Source organism: Platichthys flesus, chromosome 13 (genome assembly GCF_949316205.1).
Source record: "Platichthys flesus chromosome 13, fPlaFle2.1, whole genome shotgun sequence".
Classification (NCBI taxonomy): Eukaryota; Metazoa; Chordata; class Actinopteri; order Pleuronectiformes; family Pleuronectidae; genus Platichthys; species Platichthys flesus.
The window spans coordinates 24,008,688-24,019,460 of NC_084957.1; the positions used below are offsets into that span (position 1 = coordinate 24,008,688).

General features: G+C 38.4%; 1 protein-coding gene across 2 annotated transcripts; it reads left to right on the forward strand.

Moving 5' to 3' along the window:
• The first annotated feature begins 1,148 nt into the window (after positions 1-1,148).
• ifngr2 (interferon gamma receptor 2) lies at positions 1,149-8,276 on the forward strand. Of its 2 annotated transcripts, none has more exons than XM_062402603.1 (7): positions 1,149-1,335; positions 2,007-2,127; positions 2,380-2,549; positions 4,116-4,261; positions 4,584-4,728; positions 5,495-5,643; positions 7,195-8,276. In XM_062402603.1, the coding sequence occupies exons 1-7, from the start codon at positions 1,296-1,298 to the stop codon at positions 7,282-7,284; spliced, it is 861 nt and encodes a 286-aa protein (XP_062258587.1). In that variant the 5' UTR covers positions 1,149-1,295; the 3' UTR covers positions 7,285-8,276. The 2 variants fall into 2 exon arrangements, with proteins under 2 accessions (XP_062258587.1, XP_062258588.1); XM_062402604.1 differs by having other exon boundaries at positions 4,587-4,728.
• Positions 8,277-10,773: the final 2,497 nt, after the last annotated feature.

The window sequence follows — 10,773 nt, forward strand, 5'->3', positions numbered from 1 at the left end:
TGATTGACGAATCAATGAGTCATTGCACCTCTGTACGTGTCACATTTGTCATGGTGATTAAATATTTTTTTATAATGTCAGTTTCCCCTTGTCACATCCTTTAATTGTTGACCTTCTCCATCGCAGTTTATTGTCTAATAACCAAATATACATGACTTTGATTGAATATTTAATTTCTGACACCTTAACTATACCAGATTTTGCCGTCAGGCTACGAAAAACTATTTTAGGAAATATTACAGCACTGGCTGTATTATCACCCTCGATTTAAGCCTGTATTTTCCCCCTTATTTTATTTATTCTCACATTAATTTAGCAGTGAAGTAGTATGTTTTTTCTGTATTTAGAAAATAACAATTATATTTATTTATACAAAAAAGACAAAGCAAGTGTCAGAACATAAATATATATGAGGGCAGAGGATGTCCCACCTTGTTAAAGCCCTAAGAGACCATTTGTAATTTGTGAATATGGGCTATACAAATAAAATTTGATTGATTTATTTGATTAAGTTCCTATCCATGTCTCACTTAGTGAACAAACGTATGGTGTGTCAATACCCTCTTATATGACCCTTACCATGCTGATGCCATGCTGTCAGCGCTTGGTAAGGTTCCTTTGTTCCTGTTACAATTAGTTTGGTGGCAAATGTAATCATGGTCTTTAATAAGTTGCTTTTACAGGTAACCTACAGTCTCTGTTAGAGGATGAGTTCACATATCGCCCATCACCTACACTGACATAGATTCTCCGTACATCCACTTTCGACAATAGGGATGACTCCAGCCACCAGTTTTTATTACACGTTAAAGGTTTGTCTTTTTCTGTTTCCTTGTCATAGACAGGGGCAGATCATGCTAAATTATTTTATATCCACTTTATACGCAGTGGCACATGTCTCTACATGGACAGGAGGTGCTTAATATTTTTCAGGAGGACCAGCTCAGTTGCTTCTATCATTGAGAGAGATATTGTCAGATAGCCAACAGACATGTGCACATACACTTAAGTGTTTGCGTATGTAACTTGCCAGAAACTATGTTTGGATCGATGCAGAACAGAGCGTTTGGTTATGGGATTCAGCTTTAAGTTTACCCTCCAGAACAGTTGGTGGCGGTAAAGCGCCAAATCGCCCCCTCTCTATTAACGTAACTTCCCCTTTAGGGAAGTGTCGCAGTAAAAAAGACGTCTCTGCCAAGTTTTAGTACAACATATACGTTATGTTTTCAGTGGAGACCATATATATATCTATGGTGGAGACAACTTTAATTACTCAGTGAAATGACGCAGTCGCGATGCTTCTCATGTTGCTCTGTATTCAAGCCGTCGTCCAAGGTAATTTCAGTAACCGCTTTCGTTGAAGCCTTTGTTATATCTCTCGTCTTGTATTTTAAGTTTGACTCTTTTTTTAAATACACTTAAATTAGCTATTTGTCCTCAATACCCTGCTTCTGTTACTTGTGTCTTTCAATCCCCTTGTACTTCAAACATTGTATTGTGAATATCTCCATTAAGACATACTTCTTTACAGTGATAGCATTCTAGCAGTTCAGGTGGCTAGACTTTCATTTTTACTTGCAGTGCACTTATTCTTGTCTCATTTTTAACCTTTTTAAAATTACCCTCTGGATCAAGAAAATATCTACCCACACAGATTGAGAGAGGCATGTAACTACGAAAAACAGCAGCTTCAGGAAGAGGAAGCTCACTCTTAGCTCCCTGCTTACTTTTCTTGTAAGAGACAGTGACTAACGACTGCCGGAATTGTTCTTTGAACAAATAACGCTTCAGTTTTTGAGTTAAGGCATGTAGTGGCAATGCAATGCTGTTATAGCCATAAAGCCATTGCATTGACAAGATATAACATTACACTACATTTTATGTACATTCTGTTATTAAAATCCCGTTGTACAGTGGACTGGAACAATCAAACCTTTAATTGAAATGCATACAAAGAGATCCTCTTCCCATCAAAATAACAGTATGATTCACTTCATTCCCATCAGTTCCAGTGGTGTCTGAGGCTACGCCGGCACCACCACAAAACATTCATGTTGATAAGTGGCTGCTGACATGGACTACTGCCACTGAAGAGAGAGATGTCACCTACACTGTTCAGTACCTTAGGTGAGGATGTTCAATGTGCAATGATTTCATTTCGGCTGAGACTGAGGAATCACAATATTTTTATATTAACACACAACCAGTGTCTTTGCTGGTTGTGCTGTACTTTATTTCAGTTTAATATATGAAATGTGTCTTACAGCTACAACAATGATTCAATCAAACAAAAAGTTGAGTGACACATCAATAAATGATACTGTCATTATCCAGGCTCTGGACTGATGTAAATGTTTTGTTTCTGTTCCCTATCTTCAGCTTTGACAACATTGTGTGGAAAGATGTACCAGCCTGCACCCAGACATCTTTCCACTCATGTAATGTCACTATCACCAGAGATGAGAGTGAGCATGGCTGTGTTATGCTCCGTGTGCAGGCAGAGAGAAACAGACTGACCTCAGAACCAGTCCAAGCCTGTAGCAGATATGGTAAGAAACCATATTTCTAAAGAATACTCCATATGATATTTGAATTATAATTAAAATCGTGAAATATCCTGAATAAATTAAACATTAATAAAATAAACAACACACAACCAAAATAATTAATACAATTGAATATCTGGCTCTGGTAACAAAAATCGCTCTTGAATAAATATTAAAATAAATATATTTTACCAGCTCAATAAACTGGATTGGATGGTTATGATTTAGCTGAACTTTTAGGTTTGCATTGTATAAGATCAGTCTTTCAGCATTTCGTCTGTGTGGGTGTGTGTCCCTGTTATTTTCTGTCTGCTCCTCTTTGTCACTGCTTACACACAACCTGGCGATTACATTTATTTAGTTTTTTTTTTTTTTTATGAATCCGGATCGTTCTGATCAATTTAAATCTGATGTCCTGGCTGTGGGCCGCTCGTGTAGTGTGTAGCAGGTGAAGTACGTTTCCAATGTGTTTCAATGCATGACTCATGAACTCTGGATCGTTTTAAACAAACACAACGTAAACTGCAGTACTTTAATGTTTCTACTCTTTCTTTTTAATGGAAGTTTTAGTGGATTTGTCCACAAGTGATATATTGTGCACTTATGTCCATTATGTTTCTCAGCTACACATCGGTGGTAGTTACAGCCGTGTTTGTTACCAAATAGCAGTTGAAAAAAACGTACACCCCTAACAGGGCCACCGCTCATGCATCCCACTTATGATCATCATCCTAAATATCATTCAAAATGATGAAATGGTGAATGATTGAGAAGCCTCAGAGACACTGTTATCACAAGACTTAAAGATGCATGACTATATACCATGAGTACTGGCATTTAGTTGAGATCATAACCAAGGAAACACAGTCGTTATACCAGAACAGCTTTAGAAATACTCCCTCTGTGAACAGCTTGAATGCAGCAAAACCTCGGCGGAGCCGTCCTGCCCCGCCACCGCAGCCAGCCTGGGTGTAAGAATGCTGCTTAGACCTTGCTTAGCAACCAACACTGCCTGTGTTTGTGTGTTTTCGTGCACTGGGTGCTTTCCCCCGGGCTTGGGGGTCCAGTGGGCGTGATGTGCGTACTCTGGCGGGGCCTGTGGAGGTACATCGTCCCTGTGTTCCTGCCCCAGCTCTGTGAGGTCTGCCTCAAGCTGGGGAGCTAGGTTTTTTGGTCCAGTAGCCGAGATGAATGCACTCTGGGTAGGCCACCGGAGCTGTGCAGTGCCCCCTGGGTCCCTGCCACGGCTCTCTGTGCTCTGGCTGGGGCAGTTGACCTGTGCAGGGCTCCCTGTGTCCCTGCCCTGGAATGAGATGCAGGCGTGTGCATATGTAGAGCGTCCCTTTACCGCTAAAAATGCCTGTTCTGTGGTTCAATATACACTTTCCTCTGAATAGTTAGTCAAGTATTGTAACTTTCCTTCTGCTTTATGTGACCACTTGTATAGTTCTGATTTTTTATTATTTTTTTATTTAGTTATATTTAATTTTAACAACAGCAGCAACATGGATATTTAAAAGGTTTGTAAATTAGAATTTCTCAGTGAATTTTTATCCTCTTTTTTTCAAGGTGACTCTTGTAGCCCTGAGGTAAGACTGGTGGCACGGCCTGGCTCACTGACTGTAAATCTGAGTGGGAACCACAGCATGGTTTGGGGTCATGCAGACCATGTAAAACACAAGGTTTACTATGGCAAGGAAGGAGAGTCACTGCAGGTGAGACTTATCATCAATTTAGCAAGAATGCAGTATGCTGTTGCTTCTTTTCTATGTGTATGGGACCAACGTTAAATTCACATCTGTTAAGTTATAATAAGTAAATATGCGATACTTATAGAAATATAAATGAATACAAACTAATATATACAATAAACAGAATATGTACAGTGTGAGAGTAAATACAGGACTCCAGAAGAGCTGTAGGCAAAGGCTTTTCTCCCTACACATTACAAACACACACACACACACATTATTATCAATATTATTATTATAGGCGTGTAACAATTAATGTGTCATTGTAATCCAAACATCTCTTCAGCAGAAGTATGAATATGGTACTTCTTCAGTGACCATCCTAAAGCTGGAGGAGGGTGAACGTTACTGTACGAAGGTGCAGTACATTCTCTACAATCAACCAGTTGGACTGGAAAGTTGCACCCAGTGTGAGGTCATCCCTGTTTCAAGTAAGATCATGTTACAGTTTTCATGTATTGCTAAAATGCATTTACTGAATCTCTTAAGCATGTGTTAAGAGTTTTGCAAAATGGGTGTTTTAGATTTTTAAAGTGTTGATTAACAGGGTTTAAAGTTCTGTCAGCTATGTGATTGAATCCATAAAGTTGTTCTGCCATATGACATTACAGATCCCAGTCCAATTGGGTTGCTTGTTTTGGTCTTGACAGTTTTCCAAAAGATTTCCTAAGTTTCTTTTCTGATTATTTGTATAATCAAAGCGCTGACAAACCAAAATTGTAGTCACACAAACATCATGAGAAGGATTAATTGACTTGGCTTAGTGATTCCTTACAACATAAAAATACTTTGCCTGACTTGCCAGATGGCACCTGGGTGAACAGGCTGTGATCTTTAGCAGGCACCTCACCTTCCTGATATTGCTGATGAGGGGTGGTTTCATTTGAAATTTTATTCACCTGCTGAATTCACTGCACAAATTTTCAACATGTTGAAGAAGTATTGAGGGATTGTTTGAATTATTTTAGTGAATCGTACGATTTATCTGCTACAACAAAAAACAGCTAAATGGTGCTGTAGAAGTCCAAACGTCTCTCTAACCATTTGTAACCTCTATGTTGGGTTTATCTTTTTACTGATTTTTGTTTTTTATTAAGATGATTCAAAGTTTAAGTCGGAATATGGTGTTAAAAGTTGTAATGTGTTGCTTCTGTTTCTCGTGTGTGTGTGTTTGTGTGTTTACCTTACCTTTTCCAGGACACAGGCCAAAACAAACAGATGTGATAGTAGCTGTGGTGGTTGTCATTTTCGTGGCCTTTCTGATATCCGGGATAGTGTACGTCCTCATCTTCCGACACCAAAGAATCAAACATTGGCTTCAACCTCCGTGCGAGATCCCACAACACGTGAGCATAAAAAAACATTAAACATACAACCACTAGGTCATACAGTGTAGATATTCACTGTGTATTATTTTAATACGGTATACTGTATAAGACAGGAATATTTCATTGCTTTTACAGTGGCATGATAGGGAAAAATCACCCCTGGTTACAATTTCTGTTACTTTAAATACTAAAGAGTAGATCAGTGTGTTTGTAACAAACCTCTCTATTACCGTGGGTTTCTCGTCATGAACACTAAGGACCACAGGTATGATTTCCGTAATGCCTTCTTTATTCTTTCGGCTATTCACATACATATATACACGGGTAATCTCTTCAGGCATTGCCTTCCTGCTCCCAGGGCCACGTGTCCCAGCGTGCTACTGCTGATAAAGAGGAGAGAGCCAGTTGTTGACCTGGAACACCTGTGCACCGATCCCAGAACCCCATCCCCACCACCTACCTCCTGCCCCCCTAACACAGTATTAGTATGGATACTATGACTCAGGTCATGTCCCAAAAATCAACAGAAATGCCCTCCTCTAATCAGCTGCCAAGCAGTCTGAGAATTACAATCATTCCTGCACATAATGTAGCACAATGCATTATAAGAATAATTCACCCAAAAATGAAAGTGTTTCGCGAGTGGACGAGATGCCTCTGACCAATATTACGCAGGAGGTGCAGTTCACATTCAGAAAAATGTGCAGCGCTGTGTCGATTAGCACCTACCTTTCAAACTATTAAATACAGACACAGCCACATCCCCACAATTATTTGCAAGCTTTGTAAGTCACAATGCGTGTGCTAAAAGAAAGTATTTGCATCTAATCCTCCCAATAATTTGCGCACTCCGGTATAAACGCCCGATAATGAATATTCATTTAGGCAAACATACTAAATTGACCTCACGTTATTCTGCACGCATAACTTTTACATGTCAGGATGTAGGTAGTAACTGCTTGATGCACATTGGTGTGAATGTTATGGTAAAGATGGGTTCAGAAAAAAGCTGCTATTGCTATGTCACACAATCTCATGAGGTATTAGGCATTTTTTATAGCAAACAATTTGTCAATGCACAATAGGAAAGGCCAGGTTAAAAACAACTAACGAAATGAATAATGTTTAAACTGCATTTACTGTAGTTGCTTAAGTCTCAGCCTCCTTGTGCTGTTCATGCTGGCTCACTGTCACACGTCACAGTCTTGAAGTTGAACTACTATTGAACTGAACGGAGCCATTGTGAATTTTATCAGTAACACATACTTTTCCTACTATGACATCTCAAAATGTTTGCAATGGATTAAGCAGCTTATTACACAATAAGGAAACCATGCCTATCATGGAAAACTCACTGTATGTAATGATGTAGCTTACCAAATTCAAGCATCAGCATCAGTCGCAACACATTCCCACTACTTGTTAAGACAGGAACTCAAAAGATAAAATAAAGGTGTTGGAGTACTACAATGTTGATGAAATACATAAAATCTATAGAAACAGTAAATCCACAACTAACCTTTGAACAACTTATATTGCATTTAACTTAAATACATTTTTCTTTTACAGTTTCTGATGCCATTTCCAGGGCATCAGATTTGCAGCTACACCAACAGCATCCGTGAAGAGCACTGTGATATCATTTCTCCTATTGAATGAAAGCAGCCTGCCCTCCCTCTGCTCTACATCCATGTGTCCTCCTCATTTTGCTGTTGTAGGGATTAGGTTTGACCTGTTTCAGAGGCTTTCCGAAACCTACTACTGACTCCTGACTGAATACAGTTATACTGTATGTAATCTGCTTCTCCCTGAAGCATGACTTTCTGCTGAGATGGATTTGGATTCAGGATAAATCAACTGAAGGATATAAACACTAAAATGTATTCCTATCTTGACAATCATTAGGGCCATAACGGATGTTGAATTCCAGAAAAGTGGCATTGTAGGAGTTGTAAAATATAAATAGTTATTAAAGTAGTTATTAGTTTTAAAAAGTTAAACAAATTGAGAAAAATGACATAAGGACCATATTTGGCTGCATTATTTGCACTGTTTGGATGAATACATATGCAATTATGATTACTACACTAAAAAACTAAATGTAAACTATTCCCTGTCTACCTTCAAACCACAGTCAAAAAAATCAGCTATTCAAACAGAGTAGAAACCAAAGCAGACAGCAGTTACACAGAATCAGTGTGGCTTCTGCCTATTTGTTTGACACTAGTTTTAGGGAAGATCATCACTGGTGGAAAAACTTGAATCTTAAACATTTTTATATTCTTAAATGGTGAATTTGTTTAATTTAAAGCATTTACATTTTGCCTCCAACCAGTTAAAACTGTAATGTTGCTGTTGTCTGTCTCTAATAGTGGCCACCACTATAATTTCTCTCCACCTACATGACCAAAACTGCTAAATGTCCTGTGCTGATGAATTTAGGATGTGTCTGTTTGTTGGATGTTGCAGGCTTTTGGACTTAGTGACTTTGAGTCATGTCTCAAACTTATTGCCATTAAATAACTAATATTAAGACAGCCAGCTAACAAACAAGGCTGTCCTTTCTTGAAAGTCAATCCTAAGTCATCTTCATGTGTTTGTTGTACAAGTAACAAAAAAAGATTAAACGGTCAGTATTCCTAATCATGTAATCATATTTGTCATTTCATATTTCTAGCCTTTTTTTGTGTTGGTTATAAATGCCTGTTTGATGCATTTACACCTATATAATGATTGAATGGATAAGATGAATTTGCACCCAAAGTACATTATTAGTAGTAGGTAGTGGTAGTTGTTGTAGCAGTAGTAGTAACAGGAAACAGTTTCTGACACACTACTGTTTTTAAATAATCAATTGCAATTAAATTGTACATGTACAGCGCCAAATCATAATATCGATTATCTCAAGGTACTTTATATAGGAGGTGAAGACCTTAATATGTATACAGAAACCAATAGTTTCCACAATGAGAAAACACGGTAGCAGCTATGGAGAGAAAAAACTCCTTCATTAACTAGAAGAAACCTCTCGCAGAACCAGACTCAATGTGGGCCATCTGCCTCGACCGTTTGGGGTGAGCAGGACAAAAGGAGGAGAAAAGGAGTGGTAGATGGAAAAGAGGGGAGAGAAGAGAGAGAGATGGGAAATGTGTTTTTAATGCTCAGGGAACCACAAAGTTCGGTTCAACTCTACAGTATTTTAGGATATTGTGGAGTACGGCATTCACATGGTACAAACATAGCAGACATTATTAGAATCTCCTTTAGCATGGTAGAATTTAACATTGAATAAATATTATAAAACAATTCTAATGGATTGTATTAATATTAATTTAGATGGTCTCTTTTTGATGTTCTTGTTATGAAATTAATTTTGAATTGCTTATTTAATACTTTCACATTGATAAAAGATTCAATTATTGATGTCTCATATGAAAGTAATTGTTAATTAAGATCAAGATTGTGTCAATCTTGTGTGTACAATTTGTTCTACTGCCTGTAAGTGGTAAAAAAACAAATGTGATGTAGCTTCAAAGTGAAATATGCTATTTCTGAAATTATCCCTATTATTTTGAAAAAATAATTGTATTTAACATGCCAAAAGTTTGCTACTTGGTCTTGTTGAAACCATGGAATTATCTGATTAAGATTTAAGCTGTTCAGATTTTAAGACTTAAAGGGCACATTTTGTGTCAAATTTTTTCTGTGCTTGTACTATCCTTAATTACTTGAAGGGGGTCAGTACGGACCCTCAAAGTATGAAAACAGTCACTCAGCTGACTTTCTCATTCAGTACATTTAAAGAGATATGTTATTGAAACGTCACGTTTCGTACTTCCTCTCCGTATGATGTCATCATGGAATCGCACCAGTACCAGTGCAGCCGCCGAACGCAGCACCCCTCCACATCGAACGTGACACCAAGCAGACACGTTACTGAGTTAGCAACTTGTTAGCTACCACAGGTTAACCACAACAAGGCTTGATAAAAACTCTGGGAGGTCGGTTAAAAACTGAATAAGCCCTCGGAGCATGGTTAACTACAGCAATATGATTTGCTGTTGTGATTTCTTGGATGGGTGTTGAAGACAGGAGTTAAAAATAGCCGCAACTTCACCTCCTCAGCCAGAGTCTCAGGGAATGTGTGTATTTATATGACTAGGGGGAGTAGATTAATTTAGGCTGTTATATTTTTCATGATGCAGCCAGATCTCAGTGAGGGACAATAAATCAATATTGTGATCTGAGACTAATTCATTAACTAAAAGAGCCTTTGATGACAATTGTCTTACGTCAGTCTACATTTAATTGTCTTTCTTTGTTGTGTTGTTTCAGAGGTTATCTTTTATTTGTTTTTTTGTGTGGAATTCTCCCTCTTAATGTTTGATTTGACAGACATAAGGTGGTGGTTGTGTTACTGATCCAGAGGCAGCGCAGAAAACTGTCGGACTGCAGCTCTGCGTCCTGGTCCCAACTCTAGTTATATTCCTAGATAAGAGAGCCGCTCCATCCCAAGTGGGATGAACGCCGTCTCTCCTCACGAGACCAGGTTTCCTCTTAAAAGTTTGCCAAATGTCTACAAAAGGCCCATACCATTACGTTCAAAATGAAACATAAGAAAACCAAATTTACAATTTCTAATGTTACAACTTACCTGTCTGTTCCAGTGGAAACTCCAATCCAGATTCAAAGCTGGATCTGAAAAAGGCTTAGCCTTCATTGGAGTTTGAAACCTATCTTATTGCTGCGACATGTCGCAGTGGTCTACGCCTGTTACAATTATACTGGTATAGTAAGTTACCTGTTCTACTGAGAACTAGAGACTTCAGTGTTGGTCTGAAAGCCTTTGTCTATCAGTAGAGATTTCCATCCAGGAGGCAACAACATTGTTTTTCCTTTTCTCTCTTGTCATATTTCCCAGCAGCAGTTGGTAAAATTGAGTCATAACTCCTTGTTGCCCCCTTAGGTGTGAAACTCTGTCTGAATTCAAACTCTGTCTGAATCCGTGACATCACAGGAGCTGCCTGTGACGTCACGCAGGTAATAAAAAAAAGTCTATGTGCTTTTTTCCTTGTGTGCCGCTTTAACTGATAAAAATCTCTCTAGAAGTCATGACACGGTTACAAAAGGGAGACGAGGGAAAACAGA